Source organism: Chlamydotis macqueenii, chromosome 5, assembly GCF_036417535.1.
Source record: "Chlamydotis macqueenii isolate bChlMac1 chromosome 5, bChlMac1.mat, whole genome shotgun sequence".
NCBI classification, from domain to species: domain Eukaryota; kingdom Metazoa; phylum Chordata; class Aves; order Otidiformes; family Otididae; genus Chlamydotis; species Chlamydotis macqueenii.
Window position 1 is genome coordinate 33,294,776 of NC_141560.1, and position 21,476 is coordinate 33,316,251.

The following is a 21,476-nucleotide window of genomic DNA, read 5'->3' on the forward strand; positions in this document are numbered from 1 at the left end:
ACAAGGGACCATTATTGCTATCACATATGTAGTGATATTGGAGAAATGGTGCCACCTACTGCATAATCCTAAATTCCCACAGCACTTCATTTTCCCTTCTGAACAGATTGAACCGGAGCAGCTCATCTCAACTTGACAATATCAAACCAAAAGCGGTGGTGTTTTGCTAGAGCGTATTTAGTCATAGTCACACCCATAAACTGAACCATTAATGTCTTCAATATGGTATAGAAAGTCAAGTTAAAACTATTCCTGTAACACAACAGGAAAAATAAGCAGTTTGCTTTGGGAAATAACTTAATGCCTATTCTAGATGCAAATTAGATTAAAACAACAAAATCAAATCCTTTCCCTCCCACAAGCACTTTGCCATCTGCCTACCTGTAAAGAAGTAATTCTGTCATAGTGAATCGTCGTCATCTCATTTTCTGTCAAAGCATTTCCAGTCTGATCATTGATTTCAAAGCCAGTGTAGAATTTAAGCATATCTAAAAGCTGAGACACCACGCATATTAACAAGAGACAGCCTACCCCAAACAAAAACACAATTTAAGAGGGCAAATCCAGGCCCATGCACAAACAAGAGCTCCTCAAAGTTCTTGAAGAACTAAGGACTAAGGACTGGCATCTATATTTTATACTTGGCTGATGCACAGAATAATTTTGTTTAGGTATCTCATCTACAAGCCACAGAAATCAGAGCACAGCACACAACCAGTGTGGTTTCTTTTACATACTAGGATTTGAAACTAAAACTAATTGCACTAAAGTGACCTAGCCAGAGGTTCAGTGAGATTCTGAATCCAACTTATGGCTTGCTACTACCAAAAGGGAGAAGTCTTGCTCCCTCCTGCCCTTTCTGATGCCAGCACTGGAATTTATCTTGTCTTTCAATTAGATTATTTAAGTTGGAAGAAGAAAATTATTCGGATGGGCTCCTGGCTTTGTGTTCCATCAATACCCTCAGAGAAACTGAACAAATGCCAGAGATGGGGGACAGCAAGCAGCAGAAAAAGCACCTGAGATGCAGGAAAGGGGAAAGATTTTCAGATCCTGCCATAAAAAACAATATACTGTCTATGACTGAGTAAACTGAAGGACAGTAGTGAAAAACAGTTGCACTGTAGAACAATGTGAGGTCAAAACGAAGCACAGACTAATACACTGGTGACAATTTCTGCTATATGTGGGGTAAAGTACAGTAGAAGCTGCACCGTTTTCTAGGTAATACTTTTAAGAACTGTTCAAAAACAGAACCAGAAATGTAAGAGCAGTCACATACGTAAGTACAGGTAAGAAAGACCTACTGTCTGAAGGATTTAAACAAACATGTAGTTTGCATACATCAGAAATACTCATAAAAACCTGTCTTAACAGACAAATATAAAACAAAACAATTGCAGTATTCAGAGCCGCATTGGAATGAAAAAGTTATTTTCAACAACTTTGTATCTCACCTGGCAGAAAAGATGACCCTCCTTCTCTCTTTTAGCAAGACTGGACAGGTAGCAGTGAACAACAAGGTGGGAGTCATCCAGCACTGTATTAAACCAGCGCCGTGTGGGAAGTAAAGCCTTGTGGGAAACAACATCACATTAGTACATGCAATTATTCAAAATGTAAGAAATCCTGGTTTCTCAATTTTTCCATTTCAAGAAGGTGTATCAAGATAGACTGCTGCACAGTTATCTACAAATCTAATAACCTAACAGAGGTCCTCGTATTAAAGCAGCGTTCATGTGTGCCAAGACACTGGTTTTATGCAGGCAGGCTGCTACGAACACAGCGTTTTATAGGACTGGGAGCACAGCACAAACTTGCTATTAGTGAGATTGCACCCTGCCAGTCATCAAAGTAAATTAAATAAAGCAATTGTTCTACTACTGTGACTACATAATGACTGTCTGCTACTAAAGATACGTCAAACTGCTGCAACATTGTTTTAAATGTTTGTTTTCTATACTAATTTCATTAACTTTAAGCTTGTCTTTCGGAAGACTGCAAACTGTGTTTCTTCTGAATATAATATGCTATCTTCTATTCTTTGTAAGATACTCAATCAGATCTAAGAATTTATCAAATCTTAATTAAAAACCTACAAAAGCTTTTTATAAACAAAATGGAGATTATTTCTTCTCAACGTAAAGAGCTTAAGCTGCTATACGTAGCAACTGTTCAACAGCATACAGTGGTACACCTCAACAATTCAAGAGAAAAATGAGCTGTTCTCAATGGAATCTACAGCCAGAATTTAGAAAGCCAAAAAGCATCAACATGGTGTTTAGAACTAAGAAGAAAAAAATAAAAGAATCCGTAGCAGAAGATGTTAATTGCCTTGCATAATAATTACAAAAAAAACCAAACTTGGAAAACCATAAGAACTTTCCATGGAATAATTCCTTTCAAATCATCAAACTACCAAGTTTTGATGGCAGTCTATATACAGTAACATGAAACAAATATTCAGAAAAAGGCCTCGACATAGGTAAAAGGAGCCCATTAACACAGTACCTACTACCCAGGCACAAAGATTTGGATTTCCAGCTAATTTATCATTTGCTTGTTCCAGTCATTTAAACAAGCTTCATGAACCGTCCGAATTCTAACCTTCATGTAATACCTAGCGAGAACCAACATTAAATGTACTGCCTCTAAGCATTTTGGCTAACAGCAGACTTAACTTCAAATATGTATTTTCTCTTACAAGAGCATATTATATCTGTTAGACAACAAGCTCTAGTATATCTACTGCAACTACAAGCACAGACTACTCTAAGTGATTTAGCAGAGGACAGTTAGCCTGTATGAGTTCAAAATCAAGCCATTTTAAAGTTCCCTGTGCTTCCTGTTTCAGAAAACTCTGTCTTACTTCAGAATGTCTTCTAAATCTGAAGATATTTTAAATAAATTGCTACTTGTGATAAAAATCAAAGACAGGAATTTGCAGTTTAAATCTGTTACTCTCAAGCTTAAAATTGTCCCACTTTCTCAGTACCTGCTGAAAGTTTCACAAAACCTCGCTTGACCTCCTATTATTCTGTAACAAATGTAGATCACCAGAAGTGTTACTTCTAAATAATGAATTCTAGTCAAATAGAAATAGTTCGCATGTCAGAACTACTGATACTTTCTGAGATTATAACATACAACACCAAAGATACTTTTAGCAACCTATTATGCATTGGGAAGAACACTTCTGGGTTATTCCTAGTAGACTGAAGCACCACAGATTTTCATCAACTGCCAGAACCAGTGGTGCCAATTGCCACCACTCCAATTAACAAAGCCTTCACTGGGAAATTCAGGATCTTAGCTTTCTCTAACAGTTCACCTGGTTTATAAACCTTACTAATCATTTCCCAGCGTGAATTCACTGCTACAACCTCCTATTTACAGATGGAAAACAAGTATTAAGCAATCATACGCACAGCTGTGCCATAGCCACTTGCTAATTGGAATAAGGCTGCAATAATGACTTTACGCATTTAAAATCTAGAAAAGTGCACCTGGAAACAGGTTGAAATAACTTAATAACTTACCTCAAGATCTAGCATGAGTTCAATGAATCTCTCACAATAATGAACTTTGTCCATAGAAATAGGACCTAAATATAAAAAAAATTAAAATTTTGCAATTGATCCACATGTTTGTACTTGAACTATTTTTAAAAAATATAATAAATGCTACTAACATACCAGTATTAGATTTTAACAAAATTAAAAAGTTAACTAGCACATTCTTCTCTTTTTCTGAAATAATCCTATCTTTCATTGCAGACCAGAAAATTTTTGGATGTAAGAAAGTAATGAAAACTAGAGTTTCAGGAGTGATTTTATCCAGTCTGAAAGAAACAACCAATGTGACATACAAAAAAACACACACTGCCACAAGATAACAATGGCCTGCTAAGCTTCTTAAGAACTTTTAACTGTGGGTACCCAAAAATACCTATTTAAAAGCTGCAATCAAGGTGTGTGCAAAAAGGCCTTGACAATATTCAAAGGGACTCAGTGGTGATTACTAAGGAGCCTTTAGAATAATGTCAAAAGACAACACTAAGTCTGTTTCAATGAGTATCTACTTCTTAAAGCCTCCAAAGTATTGTTAATGTAAACCTTCCTAAAAGCGATCTTGCTGGGAAAAGAGAGGATGGGTATCCTTTCTGAGGAAGCCACAATACAAAGAATTTCCCCTCACAGCTCAGTTAAGAGCTGAAGTTTGCAAAGAGTTTAAAAGCAAAAGCAGAACTCTGGGAAGTGATTTCACCCAAACTGTGCTGTACTTAAGAGCATAATAAGCCTTTTCTGTCAAAAGGCTAACACCTTCCTGTACAAACACTTTTCCTTTCTAAATCAGGCAAGCATATAATTTTGCTTGTCATAATGACTTATAAATCAAGAGCAGTCAAACCTCACAGAATTTCACTTCACTTAGGCTTTTGTTCTTACCATAAATCAACAGTACTGACAGAATACAGCCTTATGATATGCATTTATACCACCTGTTTAACAAGACATCTCAGTACATATGAAACACTTTAATGCTGTACGAAGGCTGTAAGCACACAAAGAATATCAGAGATTTTTTTTTTTTTTAAGTTCACACTGAACAGACGCAGAAGAGCTTTAAAGTAGCTTTCTGCCATTTCATTTTTGAAGCATATACAAATTTGAATACTAATTTTTACACTAAATCCATGCAGACAGGCATGGGAGTTCACTAAAACCCCATTCAGATAAGGTCTCCAACCTCAGATTGGTATCCTAGAGGAGCAGTTACTTCAGCAACAGAAAATAATTTAAGACAGATTACCAGATAACAAAGTAACATAAGAACCACAGTTACCTGAGACAGGTATTGATTTTAGCACAGAAATGAATTTCTGAATGAGCTGTGAAAGAAATCTTCTCTCCTGATACGCTCTAAAATCAGATATACAACAAAAGCATTAATATTCCTTAAATGTAGACCAGAAGTACATCATATCTTTCACTAATAAAGTTAGCTGCTTTAAAATTTACGTAACGGTAGCAGGTTGCTTTGAAACACATCTGAACTGTTTAGATTATAACTTTTCTCTCTGCACACAGGCAGACAAGATTAGCAGAGTCTACGTTTTTAGGTACAGAACTAATTAACAACCCATGCTTCTACTGAGTCAAAGAGGAGAAGTATGTCACCACCCACACCGTACCACACAGCAACACAGAAGTATTGGAACATTTAGGATATAGAAGAAAAAAAAAATTTTTACAGTGAGGGTGGTGGAACACTGGAACAGGTTGCCCACAGAGGTGGTTGATGCCCCATCCCTGGAAACGTTCAAGGCCAGCTGGGACAGGGCTCTGAGCAACCTGATCCAGTTGGAGATGTCACTGCTCCTTGCAGGGGGGTGGGAGTAGATGGCCTTTAAAGGTCTTTTACAACCCAAACTATTCTAGGATTCTATGATTTAACTTTTGTGAGAGACATACAAATTATTAAAGTACTTGTATAAGCTATTTGCTTAAGAGGTAAACATTTGCTAAAAGGCCATTTAAAAATATCAGTAACTGCATGAATATTCTCGTATGGCTTTCATCCTATAGCTTTAAGATTGGGTATCACAGATTCACTGATCAAATAAAATACTGGAGTTCTGTAACAGTATTTTGTATAAAGACTACTGGAAAACAAAAGTTTCCAGGAGACCACATATGATCAATCCTTATTTGCCATCCTCACTGCTTTTTAAAAAACATGGTTTTTTAATTGAAGCAATTTATTTTAGCTGAAACACAATGAATGCATTAAGGGCTTTAGATTTAATAGGAAAAAAGGTTTCTGTAACACACCGCATTCTTGCCTCCTCATCCATTTTCTCATCATTTTTCTTAATTAGATTCCAGAATTTTCTTAGTTTTGGTGTCTTTTTCAGCTCTTGCTCCAGTCGTTTCTGAAATGTTAAAATGTTATTCAGTCACCAAGAATCCTTGTTTTCACAAGGGATAAAAATACAATACAGTCTTCTTATTAAAAATGAAAAAAAAAACCATAACAAACTAAAATAAATACCTGTATCAGACTAATTTCAATAAGTATTACTGTAAAACAAGAACATAATGCTACTAGAGAGAGTCTAGCCATGGCTAGATGTGAGCTCTGTTCCCCATCACCTTGTCTACAAATTATAGGTTGAAGAAGCTATAAGCAACAAAGGTTAGTTTTAAGAAAATGTACATACGTAATTAAAAATTTCAATTACATGGAAATTTGCAATGAACAATAAAGAGAATTTTACCAAGCACACAAAACTACAATTCCATAGCAATGTAGGCAGTTTTAAATATTAGACTTCCATAACAGTATTCCATAAGAATTCACTATACAGGACTTTCACAACGCCTAGAAGATTGCTTTGCCAGTTTACAGTGTTATGCTTACAGGTTGTAGAGCCATCCACATCGGCAAGGAAATGAGCTGCTGCACCTGACCTCTGATCAAATCCACTTCCTGTTAGAAAGTTAGAGATAGAAAACATTTTTTAAAAGTTCTTATGTTTTCTGATGCATCTATCTTACAAAATCCAACAATGTACATTACCATCTGACAAAAATATAGATGTTGTTTTATTAGATTAACGATTTCCTAACAAGAAACTGCACAATAGCCCTAGCCAGTACACTTGAAACTGTTGAAACTTAGGCATTTTAGGTTCTTTTCATGGATTCTGTCAGTTCTTAACACTTCAGCAGGTGCCACATCCCTGTAAGTACTTTTAGCACAGAAGCTGATGAGAACTGATGTTCCTTCTTCAGTCATTTTTCATTCTTTAACTGAATTTTCTTACTGTGCTTTCTCTATTTGTTTTTACTCTACTCTTTCTCTCCTGAAACTCTTTATTTATCAACTTTCTCTCACTTCACCTACACTCTTCCCATTATCTGAAATAACTAATTTTCCCTATAATTAATGTAACTTCAACTATTGTTTCAAATGTTCTCTCTCCAACTCTACCTGTGATCTGGATCCACAAAGTCTTTTTTCTTTTCTTTACTACTGAAAAACTTCCACTAACATCTTTAAGTCTTCATGGACAAATACTCCATTCTCAGCATTCTGAAACTTCACACGTCAGTGCTCCTTACTTAAAACACGGTGACTATGCTGTTCTGCATTTCACACAGAAGTGCAGCTTCAAGTACAAGTATGCTTTTACAAGCACTTTTTTACTGGCTTCCATATGTTGTAAGAAAAACGTGCTCTGCAAGCAGGACTCCGTACAGTCATTATCAAATCCTCCTTTAAAATAATGATCCGCTGTAGCACGGCCACTACATAAAAATACTCCCTCAATAAACTATATGCATAAGGTTCACAATGATCACTGGCTCCCATAATCACTTCCAATTCCAAAATCAAATCATACGCTTTCTCGACTGTTTTGTCTGTGAGATATGATTTTGTTCTTTATTCGTGCAGACCCTGATTTAGATTGACACATCCCTTGTGCAACAGAAGTAAAGAAAAAGCACAGTAGCGAGAGAGGTAACAGAGTGCTGTTTCATATAACAGATAATTGTAAATTATTCTCCACACTTGCTAATTAGGATCTATAACTGTGCTTTTACTATAGACTGAGAACACAACTTGGTCCAATGCTTTCTTAAAACTAACTCAAGAGAAATGGAAATAGAAATATTATCTAAACCTGGTTTCAAAAGTGAAGAAACTACAGTCTTTCTCAATAGTTAATGGAAATAATTTTGCACAATTTCCCAGTCAAACTAAAAGGAGTATAGTTGTAAGTAATCTGCTTTTAAGCGTAAAGCACCTTTTCAAATATAAATACATTTTTAACTATCATTTTAATAAAAGTCTGAATATATGCCTTGAAATTGTAGTAAGTGCCAATCCTCCAGTTTTGAGTCTCTTACGACCTTGTGTCAGAAAAAAAGCAAACATGATGAGAGAGGAAAAAGCAAGAGTCAAAAACAGGGGTAAAAGCCCTCCAGTACCATCTTCTTCCTTTAACAGGAATTCTGCTTCATCTGTCTCGTAAGAAGCAATTGCTCAGACTAAACTCCTATTAACACAGAACAGCATAAACACACAAGAAGTATTATAGATACTTTTAACATACCAAACTATTGAAGCAGTGATCAAGGAAAAGCAGCAGGACTGTCTGTTCATGTAGAGAGTATTCACTGTCATTTTCAACCAGTGATGCTTCCAATATGCATTTGAAAAAGAAGGGAAAATGTTCTGGCTTTTTTTTGAATGTCTAGGAATAGAAGAGGAAGTTGATTTTGAGTCAGGTTGATACAAATAATTTTAATCTTCATTCACACAACATAACTTAATTCTCTAAATATATTTAAATCTATAAAAGGAAGGATTAGTTTTTTTTCTATTAAATTTATTCTGACCAGGCAACACAAACAAAACAGACTAATGACATCCTCCTGACCAGGGATCCTCATGCTACAGGAATGCTCACAGTGGGACTACTGCCTTCTGCGTGGTCTAACACAGGTGACGCGTAGGGCAAACTGAACAAGAAGCACAAGTGGAGAGGATTGTGTTGTGGGAATGTTCAACTGTAAAATGACACAGGTTAGAAGAGAATTGGTAGATTTTGGCCAAAATTATGGCAGCTGTTTAGTGATCTGCAAAAAGCAAGCAGGTAAAAACCACCAGAAATTAATTACAGGTGTGGAACTCCCATTCAGCTACCTCAGATGTAAAAAGATAAACCAAATAATCGTGGAGATAAAACAGTTACTTACAAGGGCAGCCATTTACCAAACAACAAATTTACCTAAGCTGCTTGGAAAGTAACATGCATCTGTCATTTTGTACATACGCCAGAACGAACAAAGGCGCAGACATCATATGAGCAAGTTATTAGCCCTTTGTGCTTTGCCAGCACTGAAGGAATTACACTACTATTAGAGTAAGCGTGCTTCTGAAGTAATTCTTGCATAGAATTTCTAACTAAGCTCATGTTGTTGAGACGGTCCGTGAGAACTGGACTGTCTGTAGAAACACTAAACCATTTCTACTCCTATTATTACAAAAAACAGTACACAGAGAAGCAGAATAAGAGCTTATCTTAGTATAAAATCTCATGCAAAAAAGCTACAAAACCATATCTACAGGTTTTCAGCAAGACATTACTGGATACTACGCTAGACTGCCAGTTGTGTCTTCATATATATACACACATATAAAAATCCTTTCTTCTTCAATATCAGAGGAAGAACTTCTCTGCAAATGCTCCGCTTTTGTCAAGTGTCAAAAAAGCAAATGCTGCTGCTGATGTAAAAGCATCACACAGCAGAACAAAGGACTCGCGCACCAGAAGGAATCAGGTGATTCTTCATCTGTCCATTGCTTTCTCCGAAAAGAACACACACTTTAAAACACCATATGAGACATTCCAGAAGAGGTACCATTTACTTTTAACACCACAAGCTTTGCTACCTTCTGTCAGTATAAGTGAGCACACTACAAAAGCTGCAACTTGCAGATCAAAGTCAATTCTAGCTGTAATTTAAATCGATTACCTCCCACGCAGGGACATTCTCTCTGAACTTCTCATTCACCATACAGCAGATTGACATTAAATATGCCTTACTGGACACCTCTGGAGAATAATTCATCCATAGGTAATTTTCAAGGTACTGGCTGTGAAGAGACAAAGAACATTTCATTAGTTGCTGCCACCCACATAATCTGTCACTCATTTGAAAGAGCAGTTAACCACAGGGGTTTTCTTCCTCCTTCTCCTTAAAGCCATTTTTATAGTTTGTGAGTAGTTCCTGAAGTTACCTCTCATCTAGGTCACTGATAAAAAACTTGTTAGACTCAGTAACTGCTACAAGAGACAGATGAGTTTCTTATCAGGAAGACACATTCACCAGAGGGTTTTCAAATGTAACAAGTAGACACAGCTCAATACAAAGTCAGAACATAAATTCATGTTGATTTTCCAAAAGGAGGAAAAAAAAAAATAATAATAAAAAAGAAGATCCTAGAGATGAGAGGCTACTTGAACAAACAACGGTCTCCCTTCTTTAACTTCCTCTTGAAGCTATGCAGGATAGTTACTCCTGAGGAAGCAATCCCTAAATTCTTCATATGCAACACACTTGCACCTTGTGCTACTTTAACAACTGCCAGCAGAAAGCAGAAAGTCTTGTTTCTTCCTAAACAAGCTGCTCATCCATTCCTTCCTCTCAACGCCAGCTTTAACATTCATTTGGCCACTTCATGAGCCAACTCAGTTTAACCTATTTACTTTTTTCCACAGTTTACTTTTCTAATGTCTTATAGTAAGCTACTTTGATAGCTTCAGATAAGACAAGTACCAGAGTCAGTGGTAAAAAATGTCAGTGAGAACTTGTATGTAACCAGGAAGAAAAGGCTCAGTAATGGTCAGACAGGGGTTTCCACTTTCTGTGAGCTCTGCCAGAATGCATAGCTTCAGATGGAGCTGAGACAACTTCACAGGCACATATAAGATGAAATACATACTGCTTCCCAAGAGCTTAAATCTGTCAACGGCAGAGGGAAAAATCCCACAAAATCCAAACTCCATACTTCATTTCACCCAGGAATTCCAATAAACTTCAGTATATTTTAGTAAAAATACTACTGTGCCCACAACTGAGGATAAAGGTATGTGAGCAAGAATGAAGGACAGGAAAATCTCATGTGTCTGAAGATAAGAGTTTGACAGATGGATGGGAGGTGGAGGGAAGAAAAGAAAGAAAATTACTTACAGGGCAAATGGCAGTAGATGGGGCTATAGACCAGAAAGTACTAAAGTTACTTTACAGGCTGGTAGCACTAAGAATGTTCACAGAAAGGATAAAAACCTGTAACTCCATGGTATTGCTGGCATACAGATTCCAGAAGTCATGCTACCAGCATGCTATTTGTTAGTGTCAAACCCCAAACTGTAGCTTACATTTTCTGTTCTGTCTTTTCTAATAAAGAAGCAGGAAACAGAGGGAAGTTTTTCCTACTTTTCTAGTGAGGGGTACTCACATATTTCAGCCTTTTCAAACAATTAATTTACCTCAACCAAAAACCATCTCATTCTATCTGCTCATAAGATTTGAGACATAAAACAGAGCCAAATAGAACACTAAATATTGTGTTTCTAAATATGCAAATACTGCAAATATTTCTTTTACAGCATTTTAGACACACTTCATAAGTTCCTCCAAGAAAGTCTGAAGTAGCTGTAAGAATCTTCTAAACAAATTTCCATTTCTTTTCAAGTGAAGAAAATGTTAGTGATGCTGCTGCAGCACAATTAATTTTTACCCTCACAGTAAGACTTAATCCAAAAACTTCCTCTGGCTTCAGTGAGTTCTGATTTAAGGCTTAATGACAAATTCCGAATTACAGACCCAAGTTTTTCACCCATTTCATCCACACTCTCTTCTTTGGTGCTTCACTTACACTAGAAATTCAGATTCGTAGAACAAGATACTCCGATACATCACTTACGCTTATTAAATTATTTCCTCCTCAAATTAAGCTCTCCTCACGTAATTTTCCTAGTTACATAATTTAAGGCTTTAGTAAGTAGGAACAAACAAGTATACTACCTTCAAACTGATTTACTGCCCTGCATTTGCTTCTCATCTGTACAAGTTCCTACAAAACATAACTTAAAATTTCACTCCAATTAGCTTACCTGAACTCAAGAAGCATTATCTTTCTAATAGCAAACCTAAAGAGGAAAAAGTAATCAATTAATACAGGAAAGAAACCCTCCCATGCACATCTTAGCTGCATGTAACATGGCTATTTTTTCCATTATTTTGTTATACAACGAAACCTGTAGAAACATCTAGGAATTATTTCTGCCTCCCCACCCCGCTATTGCCACGCAAGAGTAACCACTTGAATACAGAAGCAACTGCTGTAACACTGTGGAAGCTAAAGTTCATGCACATTCATTAGGCACTCAAATTCACATTTAAAAAAATCCATCTAGATCTGTTAAATATGAAGACATCACTTCCAATAACCGTGAAGATATAAACTGCTAGAAGCTGAGTGTGTCTTCCGGAAAACTACAACTATATATGTAATGAGTTTGTAATGGCATTTCTTCTTAGTGACTAGAAATGGAAGCTCGCTCTGATCCTGTATGGCAATTCTTAGCTTACTTTCATAGAAAACATAAACAGAATTCTCTCCAGATCTCAAACTTCCCCTGAAGAGCTCCAAACAGCTACGGTTACAACTCTTTTCTGTATGCATAGCTGTAAAATGCAGTTTATCTTGAATTCTTTGTCTCCCCCATCTAACATCACAATTCATTGAAATGATACTTGCCCTTTATAAACTTGGTAACAATAATTAGGGAAAGAAAAAAAAGCTAGAGTCAGCACCCTCCTCAACTTCTTGTTTTTTTTTTCTTTACATACCTTAGTGACAAAAGAATGGACTAGCCTTCTATAACCATCACAACAAAACAAACATAATACACAACAGACTACCAGATCAAGGAACTAAACAATATTATGTCCAACCATCACATTTAAGGATTATGAGCTCATTAATTTTCTTTTTGTCACATTCAGGCTCTAAAATACCATAATGATTAAATTACTCAAATGCACAAGTCATTTTTATCTGCATTCAGCATGTTAATGAATTTTAAAATATTCTACGAAACATTAAAAACCAACCAAGACAACATTGAAATGCTTGTCTATAAGTGAAAGTGACATGGGTACTTACTTTGACTTGACAATTTCTTTTGTATATACATCTTCAATAACCTATGGGAAAAATATTAAAAAAAAAAAGGGTTAAGAATTTTATATACTTCATAAAGTGATTAAAAACGCATTAGGGTATCTTATGCATTCAAAGTTACTCTGAATTAGTTACTCTCTGCTTACTGCTATTTGATCAAAAATGTCACAACGATTACATCTCAGCTCTGAAGAGTCCAAAAGCTTCACAGACATACATTCTCACAAAGAAAGTAAATCAATTTAGGGGAAACCACACAATGACAGAGAAATGACAGGACCCTCATTCACCTTATTCTGAAGGAATAACCTACATTTCACTTTGATTTTTATAGTAAAGTTCAACAGATACGCAAACCTTTTTTACTGTTAATCTTTAGCTTACTGTTGAATTTAAAGAACAGTCTTCAAGAGTCAAGTCTGCATCAATTCAGTCATCTGTTGTCACTATTTCTTTTAACTGACATTTAGCAAAATCCATCACTTTTACCCAGTTTCTGCAACAGAAATGAAAGAATCTACGCTCTCTGTTGCAACAGGTACGCTTTGATATCACATGACACAAAGATGCAATTGAGCTTCTTATGTACATCCTAGTTCTAACAGTCACAGACAAATGCTGTCACAAATACTACAAAGCGAGTGAGTAAACTGAGGTTGGAAAAGGTGATTTAGCCAAATATCCACAAGGGAAAGAAACCTAATATTTACGAACTCCACACTACAGAAAACCAACACAAAACCAAACATGTCAAGCCAAATTTTAGACATTCAAAACACACAAATCCACCAGAGCAGCACTGAAGTTGTCTGTTCAAAACTCTCTGAAGAAGCTTTTAGGAAGAAATATACAGTTCAGTAACACCTGCATCTTTGATCCTTCTTTGATTTCTAACAGTAGCTCCTCCTCAAACATCTTTTAACCTCAAAGGAGACGCTCGAAAATTTTCTACTCTCCTAAGTCCTTGGCCAAAAGAAACTGAACAATAGCACACAAAAGAACCACGCTGCTATAGCACACCTTCATCACAGTGCCTACATTTATAAACTACATATACATACCAAACAATTTATAATTACAGTGTGTTAAGTAACTGTTGACCTTCCATGCAGTCTCCAGTACTCTTCTATAAAATAAGCACCATTGAAGGTTGGCACATCAGAAAAGGGTTGATCCTCATTCTTTTATACCCCAACACAATTCTAGTATAAGTATTTACCTTTGAATCAAAAGACAACTTTTTCTTCACATGCGGAGCCCAGTATTTATTTGCTAACTGTATGGGGGAAACATAAAAATAAAAGGTTAAATATATACATTTTCAGTTGTACTGATACAATAACTGCATAACACATCCATCCCCAAACTTCATTTCACTAGTATCTTGCTTAATTTCAGCTTACAGTTACTACATGCAAGAAAATTACATTTTGCAACAACAATGCTTTTTAACCATGTCAGGTTTTACGCCTAAATCTTTTCGAATGGAGGTGCAATTCTCTAAAAGTTTCAGATGCATTGGCTGCTACATAGGAAATGATTTGTTTTCTCAGTTACTTCTAGAAAATCCCTCAAAAATACACCATGATCTTTCAGGGACTGCAAACCCTGGACTGTGAACAATTACTCTCCCACTGAGGAATTTCACGAAGAACTAGATCCTGCACATAAAGGTCTAATATTTTAAGGTTATTTGCCATCGCTTCACCAAAATTCCTGAGCTATGGTGGCAAAAGCTTCCTAACCAGCTTTAATCAATCTTCTTTGTGCTGTAGAAGAGGAAGAAAAGCAGCATTTACAGCACAAAAAGTGAACACTTATACATAGTCGCTTAAAATACCCAGGTACAAGACACTGTCAGCAAATCGCCATGTATTACAACAAACTTGATTTATTTTGCAGTGCTGCTCTTGTAAATCTCTCCAGTCTGGAAGCCTAGGGAGCACACACGTGTAACACCGGCATTCAATCTCTCCTCGCTTACGACAAAATAGAACCAGTTTCCGAACACCCACGGACTGCAAAGACTATTTAAACACCGAGGCGCCGTCGTTGCCGGAACGGCCTTTCCCGCACCTGGCCCCGGCCGCGGGAGAGGCCGCCCGGAGACACCCGCGGGCCGCTTCCCCGCCGGCCCTACCTGGGTCACGTACTCCGCGTTGATCTGCGACACGGTGGGCGCCACGATCTTCTTCGGCGGGGCCGAGGACGCCGCCATAGTGACGCCGGGCAGCCCCGCTGCTCCCGCCCCGGGCCAGGCCCAGGGCACCACCACCACCTACGGCGGAGACGGAGCTGAAGTAACTTCCGCGTACGGAGCAGCGGAGGCGGGAGCGCTTCCGGGGCGAGGAGCGCTAGAGCGGCCGCGGGGCGGGGAGGGGCGGTGGCTGCGCCACCTGCCGCACCCTCCCTGCCGCTGCCCGGCGGGCGGTGCGGGCCGGGTTGGCGGCCGCTGTGGATACCTGTCCCGGGGCCAGGCCCTGGTTAGGCCCGGCCGCCTACGGCACCGCATCCGCCCTTGGCGAGCAGCACCTCGCGGAGCTGTTGAGGAGCCCGTAAAAGACTGTGATAGATGAGGGAGGCGGGTACTGGTTGCTTCCACGCTGACCCTTCACCCGCCGTAAATACACTTAGGGTGACTCCTTCTACCTGGTTATTTCTCCATCGTTTAGAGCAAGGTTTCTGTCCATCTGACGTGGAAAAGACCGGCTCTTACTAACGTAAAACAAACGACACCGGGGTCTGAGCAGAGCCGCGTGCTCTGCCTGGTAGGCATCGCTGTAATTTGGGAAATCTGTGGAAGAGAAGAGAGGCAGAGGTAAGAGGGAAAAATTACAGCCTCACAGAAGTCAGCAGTTCGGTAATGATTTAGAGTGGTTTGCAATTAACTTACTCTATTTCGTAAACAGATTAATTAAGGAGGAAATTAAGAGGCTCCCCAGAGAATTCCTGTGCTCATCCTGCACCTGCCGCTTGAGCACTTTAAACCTCCAGGCAGACACCACTGCAGTCTGTTTGAATATGACCTCCTTTGTTTTGGTATCAAGGTGATCTCCATTTCATTTCTTCAAGCAGAAGTTAAACTAAATATTCTTTTTGAAGTTGAATTAGAATGTACAATGGGAATGGAAAACGTAATGACAGTACCTTGAATAGGATCAGACAATGGCTGCATTCAAATAAATATGCCTACTGTGTGCCTTTGCTTTAAATCATCCAGAAAATTTAAGTTTTCTGTATGAAAACCATGTAAAATAAAAAAGTTACAGAAGTACCAGTAACAAATTCTCTAAGTAACAAGGACTGAGCATTGTCTTGTCTAATGATTGAAACCTTCAGAGAGACCTGTATTTGATTCAAAATAGGCGAAGCAGTTAAAATACACTTAAGCCGATGTACCCTGTCTGACAATTAAATTGTGATAAAAAACAGCGGATTAACACGGTTCGGTTTAAATTATTCAACCTAGAGGTCGCAGCTTTGTAATTGACTTAGGCTTATCAAAATCTATGCAAATATAACTAGCCCTTTTGGTGTCTGCCCTTTCTCCATCAGTTGTGCAACTGCTAGCACTTGCATCCATGGACAGGTGTAGAAAACAGAAGTAGAATTTATCTAAGCTCTGAGCTGTCTGTCTGAGCCACGTTAGCATGTTGCTGCACCTTAGCTGATAACACTGCCTACAGCATCCTCTCCAGCTTACCTTCTACAATTAAGTTGTTCTGTATTTGACCACCTCAGAAATCAACATACATAGCTTCTGCTTGCGTGTATCAGAACAAGTAGAAATGTAACAGCTTGTCAGTCTGGGGGAAGAAAAAGAAAAAAAAAAAAAAGAGGAGGGTACTTTTACTATCCATAAGTAGACTGGAGGCATAAATGACAGGAAGGGAAGAAACTATTGAAGCTACAAATCAGTGACAAAAAAAAGGGCAAAGGAATTTAAGTTCATTACCTGTAAATATAGACTGAAAATAGGAAACCTTCTGAAATTGGCTTTCAGATGGGAGCCTAAAGTTTGACTTATGTTTAAGAAGAACTATGCGACCTTAGGAGACACTATGATGATTTCTTGGGATCAGTAATTGATGACCTTAGATTTCTTTTCTAATCACATGCTCAAGTGTTTATACAAGGTGACTTTTTTTTGGAATTACCACCATGCCAAAAAGTAGGCAGGCAAATATACTTTGGACTTGGTAAATTTTCTACAAGAACAACCTTGCAAGGCTAACTTAAACCTTCTGACCTCTGCTTGTGATAGATCATCAGGTATGGGTCAAAACCCGCAAATTTCCGTAGGGCATCAAAGCTATGAAGGCTCAAGGAGGAATCTGTGTTTACCTAACTTCCGGCATTTGGGTGTCCCAGTGAAGAGGCTTGTTGTCTTAAACCTCACCACAGTCAAGGTGGCAACAGAGGTCCTTCTAAAAGGCAAATCAAAACTAAAAACTAATTTAAGTTCTCTGATTCATTTTCTGAAGGAGTTTTTGATACTGGAAGCTAATATTAGATGCCTAACGTTAGGCAATATGATTACATCCCTCAGTTGCAATGCCAAATAAAGTGACAAAGATGTCCCTATAAATAATACATTAAATATTTCTCTATAAGGGGTATTGTTTAGTTACAGAGTGCTATGACAGTAGGACTACAAATGAATAGCGTAAGTACAAATTAGTGCTTTGGCAAAATATATCGCTTTTAAGCCTCAAGAGCAGCTGAACCTTTAAAGAGAAGTTGCGGTGAGACCAGGCATGACACACACTGTTGTACCTATGTCCCCATCTGAGACTCTCACCCCAGCTCGCAACTGTCTGTTAAGGCTGGTCTCTTGAACACTACGCTCAGTTTTCCCCAGAGTGGAGGCACGTCTATCACTTTCCACCCCAAACTGCTTTGTAGTCAGGGGAAAAATAAAACCCTGCACCTTGTCATCCCCACAGCCTTCTGTGAAGCTCTCCATCTTTCTGTACTCATTGACAGAACACATCAAGAAAATTAAATATTCTCTCTTCAAAAAAAAAAACCTGTTAATTCATTCATGAAGACATGTATTATTTAAAAAGTCACACATTTGAGTAGATGCAGTTTTCAAGACTATTATTCATTTCTAGGCTGCATACAGTCCTGGTCAATTTATATTCAATGCTGCTTTCTTGCTAAATTAGCGCTTCTTGTTTTGGATGCTTGCCCTTCTATATTATTGTAGCCAGGAAAAATATGCTTGTATCCTCTTCTTTGTAAACTATACAAGCTGAGATCATCAATAAGCCGGCCATTGCTTTTATCTCTGTGACACTCTCCCAAATACAGTGGATCAGGAAGTATCTAGTTGCAATCAGCAGGTGTTGATTCTATGTTCTGTCACGTCTACCTTTTAGATTATTTTAGGTTCTACTTAGAGTCACAGAAATGATTAAATTCTAGCAGTGAAAACTCCAAACAATTAATCTACAAGGATTTCTAACATTAATTGATTTTAAGGTTTGTTATTGTTTTATGGTCTTCAGTGAAACTACATTCAGCAGCTACGTACTTCAAATGTAAAAGTTGTTTCACTTTTTACTGTTTTCTCTTTCACACAAATACAGGGACTTAGAATCATAGAATCCTAGAATAGTCTGGGTTGGAAGGGACCTTTAAAGGTCATCTAGTCCAGCCTCCCTGCAAGAAGGGACATCTCCAACCAGATTAGGTTGCTCAGAGCCTCATCCAACCTGGCCTTGAACGTTTCCAGGGATGGGGCATCCACCACCTCTCTGGGCAACCTGTTCCAGTGTTTCACCACCCTCATTGTAAAAAAAAAATGTTTTCCTTAAATCTAATCCAAATCTACCCTCTTCCAGTTTAAAGCCATTATCCCTTGTCCTACCACTACATGCCCTTGTCAAATGTCCCTCTTCATCTTTCCTGTGGGCCCCCTTTAGGTCCTGGAAGGCCGCTATAAGGTCTCCCTGGAGCCTTCTTTTCTCCAGGCTAAACAGCCCCAACTCTCTCAGCCTGTCCTCATAGGAGAGGTGCTCCAGCCCTCTGATCATCTTCATGGCCCTCCTCTGGACTCACTCCAACAGGTCCACATCCTTCTTATGCTGGGGGCTCCAGAGCTGGATGCAGTACTGCAGGTGGGGTCTCACCAGGGCAGAGTAGAGGGGGAGAATCACCTCCCTCGACCTGCTGGGCCACACTTCTTTTGATGCAGCCCAGGATGCACTTGACTTTTCTACGTATGTTGAATACCCTTAGAGTTTCTTGGACCTTGTGGTACATAACTCAGAGGCCAAGGGAACTCTACATTACTTTTTTTTCAAAAGCGAGCCGCAATTGCTCTGTCAGCGATATTCTGTATGCAGAAAGTCAAAAATACATAAGTCCTGTTAATAAAAGTGTGCTTCTCAGGATGGAGGTGTAGATATCATCTGGGGTGCATCTCACTGCTGTACGGGAATTTGTTATCTGGCCTAATATAATTGCATTATACTAAATGCATAAGCTTCGCTTTGGGGAAATACCTAACTGCACACTGGATACCTTATGTTAGGGCAGATGAATCCCAGCCCCAGTGACATTAAGCCGTATTTGGGTAGGCTTTCTGTGAAGCAAGGCTGTGAGGCTTCAGAGACAGCATCTCTTTAAAATCAGCTTCTCTCTCTAGCTTGTTGATTTTTACACATAAAGACGTCGGTTTTTTTGAGAGGCATACCTCTGAAAAGCTCTGAAACAGAAAGCTCCAAACATGGAGTTTCAAGACTCATCATGTGTATGTACAAACGTGCACATACAGCTTTTCTTCTAACCAAAGAAGGAAAGTGACCATGAATATGCACCATTTTGAAATATTACTTGCAAAGTTATAGGAAACAAGTTTTTGAAAGGGATGGCGGGGATGGATGGCGGGGATGGATGGCATAGAAATGGCATAATATGTACATTATTCAAAGAAGACCAGAAACCTCCTGTGTCTCTTACCTGTTGAAACAATACAAGAAACATACTGATTTAACCTGCTTTCACATAAATAAAATTTGGAAAAGCTTCTCAAAAAAGATTAGAGGAACCTTTCAACATGTAAAAAGCTTAGGCACAGTGACAAGAGTTATTACTTTGGTTATAGTTTATCCTTCATAGCAGTTAATATTCACATAAACTAAATGTTTAGCCTGTTCATTATAGTTTTAATTCAATCACATCACATTGATTTTACTACTGTATTTATGTGCATTCTTCTAGTCCAAGAGTTTGTCACTGTAGTCATCTCATTAAGTATGGGTACTCACTCAGTAAATATGTGTACTTCCACTCAGTAAATATGGGTACTTTCAAAAATGATGCCTCAGTTTAGTTAACAGATGCTTCTTAAAATATTTAGAATTTTAAAGTGTAAAGAAGCCGTCAGTAGCATTCTGATTTGTGTATAAATATTTATTTAGCACACGTTCTGGCCAATGTACTGCCCTTGATTTTTGTGCAAAACTTACAGTAACTTCAATGGAAATTCAGAGCTTATGACTAGGGAAAAATATGGTTAATTCAGCAACCCAGCTGCTTTTATATCCCAGAATAGCAAGCAGTGCCTCTAGTGAAGGCGGTGGGGAAATACGGGAGTTTATCTCTTAGCTTTCCGTTGCTGGGCACACATTTGGGTAACAGCTCAAGTTAGAGCAGACTCTGGGCTATTCTTATCCTCTTCAGAGACTTTTACCTAGGTTCCTGCCAACTGGAGCAGAACAATGGTATGAACATAAGAGACCAATGGCCAGTAAAGCTCTAGAAATATTTGCTAGAAATCCTGTGAGAGGCTGTTATGTGATAAAATTTCTATTGAGCAAAAAAAAAAAAATTAATGTAAGATAAATCTGTTTGATGGAAGAACATGAGGCCTTCATCACTGCAACTAGATTCTAAGGTAAATAATTTCCTTTCTGCTAGTACCAGCATGAGAAATGCTATGGGAAGTTGAATCTATTTGCAGAATCATTGTAAAAGTAGACTCCCAATCACATATCCTTTCTCACAATATATAAAATATGCTTGTTTTGTCTGCAATGTGTATATCTAATATGCAGCATAAAACTTAATCAAGAGAGAACAATTCTAAGATGCTGAGAGCTAGCTCCAGTCTTCTAAAGCTTTCATCCTTGCCTTTCTCTGTATCTTTTAAGCTTTTGGTAGACATTTCCATTAGCATGGCGGGATTTTAAGAGACAGCAAAATGGCAATAAAACAGAATACCTACTGAAAACAGCAAAATTCGCACTGGTGTAATACTGAAAAATAATTTATAAACTTTTAATAATTTCTTTTACAGAAAAAAACTCTTCTACTGTGATACAAACTAAAATATTACACAACAAATCATTTTAGCTTATTGGCAAATGGACATTTTTCCTCTGCTAACTGCACTAGCATCAGACACACTATTTGATGGCTGAGGGAATTCTTACAGTTATTCTCACTACCCAAGTACCTGCTATGCTTAAGACACAAAGTATAAAACACAAGATAAAAGTGCACTACGGCAAACGAGGGTGCCAAGATGCTAATCCAAGGTTGCTCTCAGTGTCATAAAAAAATCATAACATGTTTCGATATTAAAAATTATCCTCAAATTGACTGAGAGACTTCAGGCATCTAGATGGCTTAGCAGATTTCTACTCAGTTTAGTAGGACTGCATTGTCACTAACGGGAATCTCTCTCCTCAGCTCTATCT

The 21,476-nt window shown here is 38.1% G+C and overlaps 1 protein-coding gene across 3 annotated transcripts in view; it reads right to left on the reverse strand.

Annotated features, from left to right (window-relative positions):
* The window catches only part of AQR (aquarius intron-binding spliceosomal factor), a 54,964-nt gene extending 39,929 nt beyond the window's left edge, over positions 1 to 15,035 (reverse strand). For 2 of the 3 annotated variants that reach the window (XR_015258628.1, XM_086748320.1), the window contains exons 1-12: positions 14,906 to 15,035; positions 13,985 to 14,041; positions 12,748 to 12,788; positions 11,693 to 11,728; positions 9,549 to 9,669; positions 8,123 to 8,263; positions 6,424 to 6,492; positions 5,835 to 5,935; positions 4,846 to 4,922; positions 3,540 to 3,604; positions 1,458 to 1,574; positions 382 to 495 (exon numbers count right to left, since the gene is read on the reverse strand). Coding sequence is in view for 2 of the 3 variants with exons in the window: in XM_086748320.1 (XP_086604446.1) it covers positions 382 to 495; positions 1,458 to 1,574; positions 3,540 to 3,604; positions 4,846 to 4,922; positions 5,835 to 5,935; positions 6,424 to 6,492; positions 8,123 to 8,263; positions 9,549 to 9,669; positions 11,693 to 11,728; positions 12,748 to 12,788; positions 13,985 to 14,041; positions 14,906 to 14,983 (1,017 nt within the window). In the remaining variant the exon portion in view is untranslated. The remainder of the gene's footprint in view (positions 1 to 381; positions 496 to 1,457; positions 1,575 to 3,539; positions 3,605 to 4,845; positions 4,923 to 5,834; positions 5,936 to 6,423; positions 6,493 to 8,122; positions 8,264 to 9,548; positions 9,670 to 11,692; positions 11,729 to 12,747; positions 12,789 to 13,984; positions 14,042 to 14,905) is intronic. The other variant, XM_086748321.1, reaches the window with a different exon arrangement.
* Between the last annotated feature and the right edge of the window lie 6,441 nt (positions 15,036 to 21,476).